The sequence below is a fragment of the Ovis aries genome, chromosome 10 (assembly GCF_016772045.2).
Source record: "Ovis aries strain OAR_USU_Benz2616 breed Rambouillet chromosome 10, ARS-UI_Ramb_v3.0, whole genome shotgun sequence".
NCBI lineage: Eukaryota > Metazoa > Chordata > Mammalia > Artiodactyla > Bovidae > Ovis > Ovis aries.
The window spans coordinates 23,266,594-23,282,873 of NC_056063.1; the positions used below are offsets into that span (position 1 = coordinate 23,266,594).

At 41.0% G+C, this 16,280-nt stretch overlaps 1 protein-coding gene across 5 annotated transcripts in view; it reads left to right on the top strand.

Annotated features, from left to right (window-relative positions):
* LHFPL6 (LHFPL tetraspan subfamily member 6) overlaps positions 1-16,280 on the top strand; it is a 234,978-nt gene that overhangs the window by 204,342 nt on the left and 14,356 nt on the right. For 3 of the 5 annotated variants that reach the window (XM_012184538.5, XM_027973598.2, XM_015098094.3), the window contains exon 3: positions 3,758-3,856. In XM_012184538.5, the coding sequence (XP_012039928.1) occupies positions 3,758-3,856 (99 nt within the window). The other 2 variants (XM_060394385.1, XM_060394386.1) reach the window with 1 other exon arrangement.

The window sequence follows — 16,280 nt, forward strand, 5'->3', positions numbered from 1 at the left end:
TACTGGGCCAGGCAGAAACAGTGGGACATAGAGTGGACACTGATCTTTAGGCCCTGTCTAGAGTTTCCCCACCCCACCTGCCTATATTACTAGCAGGTATCACTGGTGATATCTCTGCTCCAAAAAGGCCCTCTGTCTGTATCTGTTTAGGCATTTGTTTTCAGCTCAAAATAAATCTGTGATTATGAAAATGGTCTGTATTTTACACTGTCCAATATGGAAGCCTCTCGCACCAAGTGACTAGGGCAATTGAATTTTATTTTTATTTAATTTAATTTTTTTATTTTAAAATTTATTTATTTACTTTGGCTGTGCTGGGTATTTCTTGCTGCGTGGGCTTTTGTCTAGCTAACAAGAGTGGGGGCTACTCTCTAGTCGTGGTGAATGGGCTTCTCACTGCAATGGCTTCTCTTGTTTCAGAGCACGGCTTTAGGACATGCAGGCTTCAGTGGTTTCGGCACGTGGTGGACTCAGTAGCTGTGGGCTTAGTTGCCCGCCGCCCCCTGGCGTGTGGAATCTTCCTGGACCAGGGATGGAAGCTGTGTCCCCTGTACTGGCAGGCAGATTCTTAACCACTGGACCATCAGGGAAGTCCAACTTTTATTTAATTTTAATTAACTTAAATTTAAACTTCACTAGCTACAAGTAGCTCATGGCTACAGGATGGGGCAGTACAGGTCTAGCACTCTTGACCCCAGTGCCCTCTCCCATTCCATTTAGTGGAAGATACTGTCTGATTTGACAAAAGATGTCCCTGATCCTGCTATCTGAATATTTGTTGTATTTACTATGTGTTGAAGGTACTTGTTAGAGTGATTCTCTGATGGAATTGGAGGGAGGGTTTCACTGCATTTAGAGAATTGGTCATCTGATTGTTCTTTGTCCCAGCCTGCTAATAAACAACCGTTGTAGAGTTCGCTGAATTTGGTCTGAGACTTGCTTCTACCTTAATGGACTATGGTAGCAGGGTGTCTGGAGGCCAGATATCCCCCTACAGAACCTAGTCATTGCAATGACTACTTAGCCTACTGAGTTTGCAGCTTGCACTTTTTTTTCCAGAAATGTTTCCCAAATCTTCAGACTCTGCAGTATCTTTTCTGTCAGCAAACATTAGCAGATAACAAAACAAAGGCTCCATAAATATTAAGAGTAAAATCCAGATAAGCTCGTTGCCCTCCACAGAATCATTTTTTAATGTGAGCATATGCTCATGGTATTTTATTTTTAAAAAATTCTTACACCTAACACAGATTTCTTATGTACAAAATTGTTTCCAATTTGTATGGTTGAATCTACATTTTGTAGTTTTACAAAGACAGCCCAATATTCTACAAAAGAATTCTGACTGCCGTGTGTTGTCCTATTTAGGGAATGATAGTCCTTCCATATATAGGCACTGAGAAAGCTTCCCTCGATTTAGTCTCCCAAATTATGGGATCGTTATATTGTATGGAAACGGCTTGTTTCATGAACACCTGACCGATATTTTTCTGCCATACTGAAAGAACATTAGCAAATGAGACTGTTTATTTGTTTGCCTATCAGATTAAGGGAACACTCATCATTTAAATGTTATTGTTCTTTGCTTTTCTTACTCTTGAACATTTTCTATCCAACTGCATTTTTGCGTATGTCATCATTTAAAAATTATTCACCCAGATTTCAGAAAGTGACGGTACTTATTAAGAACTGACTCTCATGGAAATGATGCCACATTATTTATTCAACACTCAGGGAATTCAGTGTACACAAACTTTGGCCTCCTCATTAATTCTCTGTTTACCTGATGGCAGATAATGCTAGCTTGGAGTTGTCTACAGAATACTGTAAAATTTATCCTAAGGCAAAAAGCCTAAGGAAACCGGCCACTGAGGGATTTGCTGAGTCAGTAAACCTTGTATTGTTGCTTGCTGAATTATTCTTCAGCCTCAGCACCATTCATATCTATACCGTTGCATACAGGTCCTGGAGTGTGTGATTTGCAGCTACAGTGATTCTTTGCAGGCATTTGCTAGGATCACGGCCCTTCTATTAGATGCTCATCTGACTGTGGTCCAAGGGCCAGGCCAGAAGGAGGGCCAGCAAGGTGGGAAATGTGTATACGTTTCGGGGGGGTATCTCTCCAGAGAGTTTGGCATGGAGTTTGGGGGAGGTGGGTAGAAAGTAGCTCCTCCTTAGATGTCTGTGAGGAAACAGATGGTTTGCCTGGTTACAACTATGCAAGTCACCTACCAAGGGTAGAGGAGAAGCAGAAGGAGGACAGGAAGAGACTCAATCCACAAATACTGAAGGTTCCTTGAGATGCCCTGGGGGACCCCGGCATTCTGGCTATGCATTAGCACATTAACTGTTTTCTTATTTAGGAGCTTCCCTCATTTAGTGTCTTTTTACCCACAGTCCTGCAGACAGTCAGACTGTGTGTACAGATGATGTTTATTTATTTGGCCGCATTAGGTCTTAGTTGTAGTATGGGGGGATGTTCGTTGTGGCACACAGACTCTCTAGTTGCAATGCGCAAGCTTCGTTTCTCCATGCCCTATGAGATTTTAGTTCCCCAGCCAGGGATCAAACCCATCTCCCCTGCATTACAAGGCAGATTCTTAACCACTGGACCACCAAGGAAGTCCCACGAGTGATGTTTATACCTGTTGACTGACATGACAAAATGATACTTCCAGATTAGCCCTCTGTTTCAATTGGTCAGTGCTTCCCTGGTAGCTCAGATTCTAACGCATCTGCCTACAATGCGGGCGACCTGGTTTCAATCCCTGGGTCGGGAAGGTCTCCTGGAGAAGGAAATGGCAACCCACTCCAGTATTCTTGCCTGGAAAATCCCATGGACAGGGGAGCCTGGTAGGCCACAGTCCATAGTTGCAAAGACTCAGACATGACTGAGCAACTTCACTTTCACTTTCTTTCACTCAGTCTCATTCATTTTCTTGTAAGACCATATTAGGCTTTGATGCAACACCAAAGACTCACTAATCAGTGACTCTGAATGAGTCGCTAAAGACTGGCTCAGAGTAAGCTGCCATGATAACCTGACTTATATGAAAATAAATCCATCACTTGCTTCAGTTGAATTAGCAAACCTGCTGCAAGAAGCACTGAGATCCCAATCAGCGGCCGTCTTCTTGAGTATTTCCAGGACACGTGAACACTTGATGATTCTCACCTTCTCAAAAGAACACGAGAGCCGTGGCCCAGTTCACGAGTTCAATCAGTGTGCCTAAGTGGTGCATGAAAATCTTTATATCCTCTCTGCCCTGGGTAAAAATTGATGATGCTGAAACATTCTGTTTTGATTCTTAAATTGGAAGAAAAGATCTGATGAATGATGAAGCATGACCGATGAGGTCTTTTGCTGGCACTCGAATTACTTGTTTACATGGATTGATGGTGGAATTGGGCTGGCTTTTTACAAGAGTGGTTAAAAAGCGCTTCTGGATTGTAGTTCCTAAACAGGATTTGCGAGGCTTTTAATGCTTTAAAAGGCAGAGTTGGAAGCAGACTGAGCTGTCTATCAGGGTTGTTCTTTTTCTTCCCTCTCCTTTTAAGCAGACTTGAAGTTGTTCTTGGAGTTGTTCTTGGGGTTAAATTGACCTTAGATTGCTAAAGGGAGCTTGGTTGGTGCTTTCACAAAAGCAGACCCTATGTTCCTTTGTCATATTGCTGATATTGATCTTTTGTCCCTGGTACCTTTATCTTGGGCTCCAGAAGGACGTTGCTAAAGCCTTCTTGTCTTTTGTCTTTGCAGGCTTGTTGATCGGTGCTGGCTGCGCCCTCTACCCTCTGGGCTGGGATAGTGAGGAAGTCCGGCAGACTTGTGGCTACATTTCTGGCCAGTTCGATCTGGGTAAGTTCTCTTCATGGGTAGTACTCCTCTTAGAAGAGAATGTCTCTGATCTTCCACAGAAACAAAAGGTGGAAAAGGGACAGGAAAGAAAAACACATCCCAGGATTGGAGCCAGCAAACATGTGTATAACGCAATACACATACGTTCATTCCTCCAGGTGAAGAGCTGTTTATCATGTGGGCTTCCCTGGTGGCTTAGACAGTAAAGAATCTGGCTGCAATGCAGGAGACCCAGGTGTGATCCCTGAGTCACAAAGACCCCCTGAAGAAAGGAATGGCAACCCACTCCAGTATTCTTACCTGGAGAATCCCATGGACAGAGCAGTCTGGAAGGCTACAGTCCATGGGGTCGCAAAGAGTTAGACATGACTGAGCGACTAACAGTCACTTATAATGTACTATGGGAAGGTCTGCACTATGTGAAGACCTGTAGATACAAAGAAAAGGAATGGTCCATGCTCTGCGGGGTTTATATTCATTGATTAATTTATTCAAAATCACATATTTATGAGTCATTGCATGCACTAAAAATAACTCTGCCTGTGGAATTCACTGTCTGAGAAGACAAAACAAACACAGTGATCAAGAAAATGACTGTCAGGGCTGAGGAATCGAATAAAGCAATTTCACTCCAGGGTAAATATAACGTGAAAGAGATGGGAAGGAAGCTGAGTCTTGAACAAAGTGATGCATGTGGATTATCTAGTGATGGACAGAAGCATGATGCAGGCGAGGAGTCAAGTTAAGCACAGCACAGGGAGGGGGAGGGGAGAGGGGGGAGGAAAGCCCACCCAGGGACCATAGAGAGCCAAGGAGCAGGGAGAGGTCTGGTTAAGTAGGTCCCCATTCACACCTCGCTGAAGGACTCATGAACTTTTCTGTGTGCTGATCAGAACATTTCAGGTACGTCTCATTGTAGAGACATTCTACTTAATTCAGTTCAGTTCAGTTCAGTCACTCAGTTGTGTCCAACTCTTTGCGACCCCATGAATCGCATCATGCCAGGCCTCCTTGTCCCTCACCAACTCTCGGAGTTCACTCAAACTCATGTCCATCAAGTCGGTGATGCCATCCAGCCATCTCATCCTCGGTCGTTCCCTTCTCCTCCTGCCCCGAATCCCTCCTAGCATCAGGGTCTTTTCCAATGAGTCAGCTCTTCGCATGAGGTGGCCAAAGTATTGGAGTTTCAGCTTCAGCATCAGTCCTACCAATGAACACCCAGGACTGATCTCCTTTAGAATGGACTGATTGGATCTCCTTGCAGTCCAAGGGACTCTCAAGAGTCTTCTCCAACGCCACAGTTCAAAAGCATCAATTCTTCGGCTCTCAGCTTTCTTTATAGTCCAACTCTCACATCCATACATGACCACTGGAAAAACCATAGCCTTGACTAGAGGGACCTTTGTTGGCAAAGTAACATCTCTGCTTTTTAATATGCTATGTAGGTTGGTCATAGCAACTTATAAAAATGTTGTCCATAATACAATATGATTTGCACCATTGTAACTTGTGATGGTTAGCAAATACTTGATTGAGAAACCTACATTTACTTAACCACTTGTTGACTTCTTTCTAGGTGGATATTTTGTCTGTTTCAGTTTCTGTTAGTTTGAAACATCTTGGAAGGAGTAGTTTAATGAAGAAAAGTCTTCTCTTGACTGAATTATTTTCTTAGGGTGTTTTTCTAGAATTGGTGATAACTAGATTCACAATTATGAGTCCATAAAACACTTATTGCCAAATGATAGCCAACTTATTTTTCCCTAATATATGGATTGACAGATTTTTTTGGACAATGAGCACATAGTGAGTCACTAACTTAAACAACCTCTGCTTTTCACATTAATTTTTTCTAAGAAGAAAAATCTCAGTGGAATTAGTCTTACAGCAATATTACTATAATCCAAGTGATTGAAAAATTTTTTATGTTAGAACTTTTTTTTTCCTTAAAAAAAAAAGGGGGACTTCTCTGGCAGTCCAGCAGTTAAGACTCCATGCTCTCACTGCAAGGTCTGGGGGTTCAATCCCTGGTCAGGGAACTAATATCCTGCATGTTGCTTGGTGCAAGAATTTATAGGAAAAAAATTCTGTTGGATACTAAGAAAAATGGGCAGATGTGATATCATGTAAAATGTCTGTGAATTTGAAAATGAAGCAGTTTTTGTTTGATTCAATGGATGACAAACACCTGCTTCCCTCTGGGGAATACTACTGGCTCTTTGGGTGGAGGAGATGGTGCTTGAAATACCACCCAATTTGCATGGGTAAAAAATAAGAGATTTCTGTTTGCCCATCCTTCCCTCATTGGAGGCGACATTGTCCTGAGTCTAGAGGAGTTTGTGATGGCCATGAATGCAGAGAAGGGAAAAATGCAGGCACAAAGTTAACTGCTAGCCTTTCCTTTTTTCTTTTCCCCAAACGCAAACCGTATCCAAGGGAGATATTTCAGTACAGTGTTTGGCATCTTTCTTTCTCTAGTATTTGAGGAATTCTTTGCTGTTTCACCTGGGCCTCAACTTGGTGAGAACCCTGTTCTTGCTGGTGTCTAGCTGGTGTGTATTGTGTTATTAATTAGCAGATTGTAATGAAATGCAGATCCCATTTTGTAATTTTTGCTACCATGCCCCAGGATCTTACATCTTTACAACATTGCAGATTAAAATTCTGAATGTCGAACTTAAAGTGAAAAACAAAACACTTGACTCTTTACTAGTGATAATAATTTCTTATGTTATAAACTTCTTTGGAAGGAATGATGCTAAAGCTGATACTCCAGTACTTTGGCCACCCCATACGAAGAGTTAACTCATTGGAAAAGACTCTGATGCTGGGAGGGATTGGGGGCAGGAGGAGAAGAGGACAGAGGATGAGATGGCTGGATGGCATCACTGACTTGATGGACGTGAGTCTGAGTGAACTCCTGGAGTTGGTAATGGGCAGGGAAGCCTGGTGTGCTGCGATTCATGGGGTCGCAAAGAGTCAGATACGACTGAGCGACTGAACTGAACTGAACTGAAAGCCATTTTAGCAATCTCAAAATTACAGAATGTGTATGACTTAGGGAACTCAAACCCGGACTCTGTAACAACCTAGAGGGATGGGAAAGAGTGGGAGATGGGAAGGAGGTTTAAGAGGGAAGGGACATATGTACACCTATGGCTGATTCATGTTGATTATGGCAAAGATGAAACCAATATCATAAAGCAATTATCCTTCAATTAAATATAAATTAAATCTTAAAAATTGGTCTTTTTATTTTTAAATTTCTCTTAGATTGGATGATGAGAAAAAAAAAAAAAACAACTGGCATTAGCTACAGAGAAAATTAGTTCTGGGTCCCTGGAAGAAGTATTTCGGGTTTATCGAGTTTCATTTCTCCAGGTTACTATTATTTTTGCAGACTCTGTGATCTTTTCTTCCAAAAGGAAACCTGAAGACATACTATGGCATAGAGATGCCATCATACTTATTCCACTTAACTCACTCCGTTTTCTGCCTTTATGAAAGTATTCCTGTTTCCCGGAACACTGATGAGGGCTAAACTTCAGTGAGTGAGTGAAGTCACAGATTCTGGAGCACCCGTGGAGGGACCCGAGAGCTGGGTTAGGAGCCACCCCCGGCATGGGGAGCATGAACATAATCTGTCAGGATGGCTCTGATGCCCACTTTTAGTGGCTTACATACTGCTTGCCAGGGCCACACCCTGTCTCTGCTGCTTCTGCGAATCAGAGCTTGTTCCTGCTCCTCTCCATAGACAGCATGTGGAAGTGTCTTTCCTCCCAAGGGTTGGGAAGTGTGGATGTTTTTAAGGTTCACAGCCTCCTTATTGTGGAATATGGGTCAGTTTCTTGGCATGCCATGACTGAACTGTGATTACTCTCTTTCGAGCATGTCCCGAAAGAAATAATCACTTTTGTTCCCACTTTGGCAGAGTGTTTAAGGAGTGCTTTCACTCAGTTATTCAACCAAAAAATATTTATCGGATGCTTCCAATGTGCTAGGCCCTGGGCTGGGTGCTGGGCACATGGCATCAAAAAGGAATTTAAAAAGACAGTATTTACTCCCCTCGTGGATTTCCCCAGTGACTTAGCAGTGAAGAGTCGGCCTGCAATGCAGGAAACGTGGGCTCAGTCCCTGGGTTGAGAAGAATCCCTGGAGAAGGAAATGGCAACCCACTCCAGTATTCTTGCCTGGAAAATCCCATAGACAGAGGAGCCTGGCAGATAACAGTTCATTGGGTCACAGAGAGTCAGACACGACTGAGCACAATGGCATTTGTAAGTGGAAGATGAGGCTAAGAAGAGAAAAGGCATCTCAGCCTCTGGCTTTTGTCAGATTTTGGTGCCCTGTGCTCCTTCCATCATGGAGTCTATGGTTATGGCTGTGCATGCGTGCTCAGTTGCTAAGCCATATCCATCTCTTTGTGACCCCATGGACTGTAGCCTGCCAGTCTCCTCTGTCCATGGGATTTCCCAGACAAGAATACTGGAGTGGGTTGCCATTTCCGCCTCTCGGGAATGTTCTCAACCCATGAATTGAACCTGCATCCCTTGCATTGGCAGGCAGATTCTTTACCACTGAACCACATGAGAAGCCCATGGGCAGAGGGTCAGTAATGGTTTATATCTCTTGCACTGTTTCATTTCTCTTGAAAATTGATAAAGACAATCATCACGGTTGCCACTTGTACAGCACAAACCTTTTACGACCTTCTGTCCACAACCATGGGCTCAGCAATGGTTTAAGCTATGCAATTGATGACCATGATGAGTCTCTTTATTAATTTTTAAAAGAAACAAAACATTACAAGTGATAATAATACATCGTGTTGCACAGCATCTTCATGTAATAAAAGCCCAGTAGTTGTTAGCTATTATTATTCACATTATTTGTACAGGACCATTTTTAATGAATACTTGCTGATAATCTCTATTCTTCCTTTATATTCCATAACAGCAAGTTGGGATTTACACACTAAGCATAAGGGCTTTAACATCAGGTTGTCCAATTGATTTAATTCATGCCTCAGAGATATTTTCATCCACCAAAGACTTTTTCTAATTATATCCTTATGATCAAAAGGAGTGTTTCAATTAATTTATCTTGCTAATTTGCCAAGTAAATTTGAGTAATTATTGCTTTCATTTTGCTATTTAATTTGATTAAGAAGCCATCATGTTTCCTGTTCTTGAAATTACGCTCTCAGCTTCTCAAGAGTAGTACCATCAACTCAGAAAACTTGGAGCCTCGTGATTTCAGAAAAGATGGCAGTGTTTTCCAAATTTTCACTCCAGTGAAGAGATCTCTTCTGCAGTCTGAGCAATGACCATCCCACATCTCTTTGAGCTCTTTGACTCCTGACTGGTGTTTTCTCTCCTCTCAGATCAAACTGCACTTGAAAAAAAACAAAAGATTGGCATGTGTGGGGAGGTCAGCAGGCCAAAATGGGAACGAAAATAGAAAATTTCTTTTTTGAGCTGTCTCAAGCTCAGTGTTAGTGGGTACTTGTGAAGCTGAGTGACCCAGTTTTTCTGATGTGCACATAGAAGCCTCTACTTTTGCACTCAATAACAGGAGAAGCTGCTGTTGGCTTCTGTGACACTGAATAAAACAAACATCCCTTGGGCCAGAAGTGAGACGACTCCTTTGATTTATGTGGACTTTTGAGGCTGCAGACAAGGCTGAGCCTCTGCCCAGGGACTGCAGGCATCTGAGGTGTGTGTGAGCCATGCTGGCCTGCTGGGTCATCCCAGAGAGTGGCAGACAGCATCTGTCGCTCTGTTCAAGAAGAGACCCCTAACACTTGATGTGTTTATGTTCATTCAGTTCAGTCCAGTTCAGTTCAGTCGCTCAGTCATGTCCCACTCTTTGGAACCCCATGGGCTGCAGCACGCCATGCTTCCCTGTCCATCACCAACTCCCGGAGCTTGCTCAAACTCATGTCTATTGAGTCGGTGATGCCTTCCAACCATCTCATCCTCTGTCGTCCCCTTCCCCTCCTGCCTTCAATTTTTCCCAGCATCAGGGTCTTTTCCAGTGAGTCAGTTCTTCACATCAGGTGGCCAGAGTATTGGAGCTTCAGCATCAGTCCTTCCAATGAATATTCAGGACTGATTTCCTTTAGGATTGACTGGTTTGATATCCTTGTGGTCCAAGGGACTCTCAAGAGTTTTGAACACCACAGTTCAAAAGCATCAATTCTTCGGTGCTCAGCTTTTTTAATGGTCCGATTCTCACATCCATACTTGCTTACTGGAAAAATGATAGCTTTGACTAGAAGGGCCTTTGTCAGCAAAATAATGTCTCTGCTTTTTAATATGCTGTCTAGGTTTGTCATAGCCAAGGAGCAAGCGTCTTTTAATTTCATGGCTGCAATCACCATCTGCAGTGATTTTGGAGCCCAAGAAAATAAAGTCTGTCACACTTTCCATTGTTTCCCCATCTATTTGCCATGAAGTAATGGGACTGGACGCCATGATCTTCATTTTTTGAATGTTGAGTTTTAAGCCAGCTTTTTCACTCTTCTCTTTTGCTTCATCAAGAGGCCGTTTAGTTCCTCTTCACTTTCTGCCATAAGAGTGGTGTCGTCTGCATATCTGAGGTTATTTATATTTTCCCCTATTTGGTCATTGCTTAAAGGTAATCAATGCTCTCATTTTGAGACTGCTCTTTGGGGGACTGGTTAGTGGTAACGTGTTGCATGTGTATTGATATTTAGCCAGAGTTCAAGTCTTTAAAGCAGCAATAATTTCCACCTCCTCCAAGGCTATTATCTGGAACTCCTCCAAACTCTTGACACTCAAGTCCTAATCACTGGCAGTCACTTAGAACAGGGGTCTCCAACTTCCAGGATCTCATGCCTGATGATTTTAGGTGAAAGTGATGTAATAAGAATAAGATGCACAATAAATGTAGTGCTCTTGAAACATCCTGAACCCATCCCCCTCCAACCTAGTCCCTGGAAAACTTGTATTTCATGAAACCAACCCCTGATGTCAAAAACACTGGGGACCACTGACTTAGAAGGTCCAGCATAAGCCTATATTCCTTCACTCAGGTCTAGTGCCAGAGGGTGGCAGAGAGAAGCCATGCATCTTCTGTGAGTTAAGCTGAGACCCAAACTGAGTAGGCCCAGAGGGACCCATGGGAACATTCTGGAAGGTGATGCTGCAAAGGATAGCTGGAAACTTCCACAGACAGAAGAAGTCCAACTTGGCTGGTGCTGAAGTGATGGAGCAAAATGTCCTGGCACCTCCGAGGGAAGAACAATCAGCTTTGCAGGTCCCTCTGCCTTCTTAGTGGCCCTTTTTCCAGAGATGAAGGATTTTTCACTTTCATCTTAGAAAATGGGGAGAACCTATTCATTTCAGGGGCATGCATTCAACCCGTCCATTTCTGGGCCCTAGCAACAACATTAGCGCATAAACATTTCCACTTTGGGCTTCCCTGGTGGCTCAGATGGTAAAGAATCTGCCTGCAATGCAAGAGACCCAGGTTTGATCCCTGGGTTGGGGAGATCACCTGGAGAAGGGAAAGGCTACTCACTCCAGTATTCTTGCCTGGAGAATTCCATGGACAGAGGAGTCTGGTGGGCTACAGTCCATGGGATCACAAAGAGTCGAGACAACTGAGCGACTAACACATACACATACACATCTCCACTTTTAAGTATAGCTTTAGTAAATGCCTCTAGACCTGCTTTAGGGAAAAGTGCCCCCATTCTGTATAATCCTAGATCCAATTCTATCTGCTTTCCTAAACCATCTTTGTACGTTCCTCTGGGACAGGATTTTTGCAACATTGCTGCCTATGTCAGTTTGACGGTTCATAGCAGTATTCAATAGATGTATTTATTCAATGACTATGTATTAAGCACATTCTAGGTACCCAAAGTTGTGCCATATACTTAGAATAAAATTATGAATTAGGTAGATAGGATCCTTACCTGCTTGTCACGTATCTACTGTCTACTAAATGGTTCAAAAAAGAGAGAGAGGCTGAGAGAGAAGGAAGGAAGAGAGAAGATAGAAAAGAAGAAACCTTATAGCTCATTTTTGACTAACAAGGCAGTTGCCATCATGTTTCTCTACACACTCAGCTGCTGATATCCTGGAGAGAATCATGACCATACTTTCTGAGGGACTAATGGCTTAACCATCTCCTAGAAAGTAATCAAGTTGAGTGTCATAGTTTAAAGAACCAAATACCCTGGTAGATGAAAAAGGAAATTGCTCTAAATCTTTCCTTCCTGAAGTCTTTTTTGGTTTCATTGTTTAGAGCAGGATCTTTCCTGTTGTTGTATCAGTGCCTTTTAATAACCTAATTCAGTGACTTGCTGCTATTTGTAGCAGTGGAATTCAGTGCTAATGGAAAAAAGAAAATGTGTTAGAAAACCTTTGGGAAATGAGAAATATTCTTCCCGATAGTTTAGTGGCCACAAGATATTAAGAACTAATAAACTAAACTATTGGAAAGAATATTTTAGTCTCTCTTTTAAGGATCTTTCTTCATTTTTTTCAATGGTTACCTTTTATAACAACAAGAGTAGATATACCTGAACTGTGTGCCTTCAAGACAAATAGGCTATATGAACATCATCTGGAATAAATATGTAGATTTATTAAAATTTTCCCATAGTTAAGAATTTGGTGATAGTCTATTAATTAAGAAGATTCTACCCCCCCCAACCCCCAGTATCCCAAGCAGATAATTCCTTCTGATAATGTAATACACATTTTTAAATATAAATTTATTTATTTTAATTGGAGGCTAATTATTTTACAATATTGTATTGGATTTGCCATGCATCAACATGAATCTGCCACGATTGTACATGTGTTCCCCATTCTGAACCCCCCTCCCACCTCCCTCCCCATACCATCCCTCTGGGTCATCCCAGTGCACGAGCCCTGAGCATCCTGTATCATGCATCAAACCTGGACTGACGATTTGTTTCACATATGATATTATACATGTTTCAGTGCCATTCTCCCAAATCATCCCACCCTCTCCCTCTTCCACAGAGCCCAAAAGACTGTTCTATACATCTGTGTCTCTTTTGCTGTCTCACATACAGGCTTATTGTTACCATCTTTCTAAATTCCATATATATGCATTAGTATACTGTATTGGTATTTTTCTTTCTGGCTTACCTCACCCTGTATAATAGGCTCCAGTTTCATCCACCTCATTAGAACTGATTCAAATGTATTCCTTTTAATGGCTGAGTAATACTCCATTGTGTATATGTACCACAGCTTTCTTATCCATTCGTCTGCTGATGGACATCTAGGTTGCTTCCATGTCCTGGCTATTATAAACAGTGCTGTGATGAACATTGTGGTACACATGTCTCTTTCAATTCTGGTTTCCTTGGTGTGTATGCCCAGCAGTGGGATTGCTGGGTCGTATGGCAGTTCTCTTTCCAGTTTTTTAAGGACTCTCCACACTGTTCTCCATAGTGGCTGTACTAGTTTGCATTCCCACCAACAGTGTAAGAGGGTTCCCTTTTCTCCACATCCTCGCCAGCATTTATTGCTTGTAGACTTTTGGATAGCAGCCATTCTGACTGGTGTGAAATGGTACCTCATTGTGGTTTTGATTTGCATTTCTCTGATAATGAGTGATGTTGAGCATCTTTTCATGCGTTTGTTAGCCTTCTGTATGTCTTCTTTGGAGAAATGTCTGTTTAGTTCTTTGGCCCATTTTTTGATTGGGTCATTTATTTTTCTGGAATTGAGCTGCAGGAGTTGCTTGTATATTTTTGAGATTAATTCTTTGTCAGTTGCTTCATTTGCTATTATTTTCTCCCCATTCTGAAGGCTGTCTTTTCACCTTGCTTATAGTTTCCTTTGTTGTGCAGAAGCTTTTAATTTTAATTAGGTCTCATTGTTAATTTTTGCTTTTATTTCCAATATTCTGGGAGGTGGGTCATAGAGGATTCTGCTGTGATTTATGTCCTCTAGGAGTTGTATAGTTTCTGGTCTTACGTTTAGATCTTTAATCCATTTTGAGTTTATTTTTGTGTTTGATGTTAGAAAGTGTTCTAGTTTCATTCTTTTACAAGTGGTTGACCAGTTTTCCCAGCATCACTTGTTAAAGAGTTTGTCTTTTCTCCACTGTATATTCTTGCTTCCTTTGTCAAAGATAAGGTGTCCATAGGTGTGTGGATTTATCTCTGGGCTTTCTATTTTGTTCCATTGATCTGTATTTCTGTCTTTGTGCCAGTACCATACTGTCTTGATGACTGTGGCTTTGTAGTAGAGCCTGAAGTCAGGCAGGTTGATTCCTCCAGTTCCATTCTTCTTTCTCAAGATTGCTTTGGCTATTTGAGTTTTTTTGTATTTCCATACAAATTATGAAATTATTTGTTCTAGCTCTGTGAAAAATACTGATGGCAGCTTAATAGGGATTGCATTGAATCTATAGATTGCTTAGGGTAGTATACTCATTTTCACTATATTGATTCTTCCCATCCATGAACATAGCCTATTTCTCCATCTATTAGTGTCCTCTTTGATTTCTTTCACCAGTGTTTTGTAGTTTTCTATATATAGGTCTTTTGTTTCTTTAGGTAGATATATTCCTAAGTATTTTATTCTTTTCATTGCAATGGTGAATGGAATTGTTTCCTTAATTTCTCTTTTTATTTTCTCATTATTAGTGTATAGGAATGCAAGGGATTCCTGTGTGTTGATTCTATATCTTGCAACTTTACTATATTCATTGATTAGCTCTAGTAATTTTCTGGTGAAGTCTTTAGGGTTTTCTATGTAGAGGATCATATCATCTGCAAACAGTGAGAGTTTTACTTCTTCTCCAATTTGGATTCCTTTTATTTCTTTTTCTGCTCTGATTGCTGTGGCCAAAACTTCCAGAACTATGTTGAATAGTAGTGGTGAAAGTGGGCACCCTTGTCTTATTCCTGACTTTAGGGGAAATGCTTTCAACTTTTCACCATTGAGGATAATGTTTGCTGTGGATTTGTCATATATAGCTTTTATTATGTTAAGGTATGTTCCTTCTCTTCCTGCTTTCTGGAGAGTTTTTAACATAAATGGATGTTAAATTTTGTTAACATGGATGTTAAATTTCTCTGCATCTATTGAGATAATCATATGGCTTTTATTTTTCAATTTGTTAATGTGGTGTATTTAATACACATTTGAAGACAGTTCTTTCAAATCTTTATATTATGGCTCTTAATCTCAGGAGAAATATTTCTGCCCCAGAACTGAGAATTCACAAACTTAGGTGTTAGTGACCTTCCTGTGCATTTTTACCTTTGTTCCATAATAAAAAATAAAATAGAAATAGAAGATAAATGGCTTAACATGTCTCCTGTTAAGAAGGGGCCATTGGTGAGCATTTTTAATAAACTCCTCAAAAATCTTTTTAGGATAAAGCCCAAAATATAACAAAGTAAACAAAGGGCTTATCTTTTCTGACTCTTCATCTGATTTTTAGTCTGGTAGAATGTTGACAAGAACTAATTAACATAGGGAATTTATGGGGTGAAACTCATTTATTGAATCTTTTCAGAAAATTCCATATGAATGAATTACTCCAGATAAATGAATTTTCCCCTTAAAGGGAAAAACTTGGACTGGATTTGAATCTCGGTTTCACTTCTCAAGAGTTGTTTGATTCTGGGCGAGTTCTGGGAGAGTTCTAAGCCCTCAGAACTTCAGTTCTTGGTCTCTAAAAGAAGATACTACTACTTCACCTGCCTGTTAAAATAACTGAAGGGGATAGTGAAAGATGCTTCATACATCAAGATGCACAAATAAATATCAGTTCTTCCTTTTTGCTTTAAACACAAACGTATTTCCTGTTTTAATCATGTTGAAAAAGTTTGAGGATGTATCATATGCTTTTCCATCAGTTTAATATATAAAAGATATAAAAAACATAAACAAGATTAAAAAAAAAATCATTAACTACTTGCTGTCATATGGAATCATCCCCAAGACATCCCCAACAGAGCATGTGTAGAGTGGTTTACCTTTTCACCAAATAACCAAGACTGAAAAAAACTGAGTTCTCTATGCTTTTTGGTAGTTGTTTTGCAACAGTTTTATGTCACCCTGTCAATGATAATTCATTACAGTTATTAATTACCCCTTTCTCTCCTTATTCCCTCACTTCTAATTTGTGTCCTTTTCTGTTGAGTCATCATAAATCATCTTAGAACCATGCTTTAAAAAAAAAAACAAAAAACAGTTCAGCGCTGTTTCTGTGCACTGTGTGTCTTTGAATCACTGATTTTTGCCTATTCTGGACAGCTTTTTTTTGGACCCCTTGATTTGGGGTCATGTTTTGGATAGCTGAGGATGTCAGCTCCACAATATCTGGAGACATACGGTACTTGGGTTAGCAACCGGATGTCTTGATGATATTGGTAACTGAGTTCAGTGTTATATTA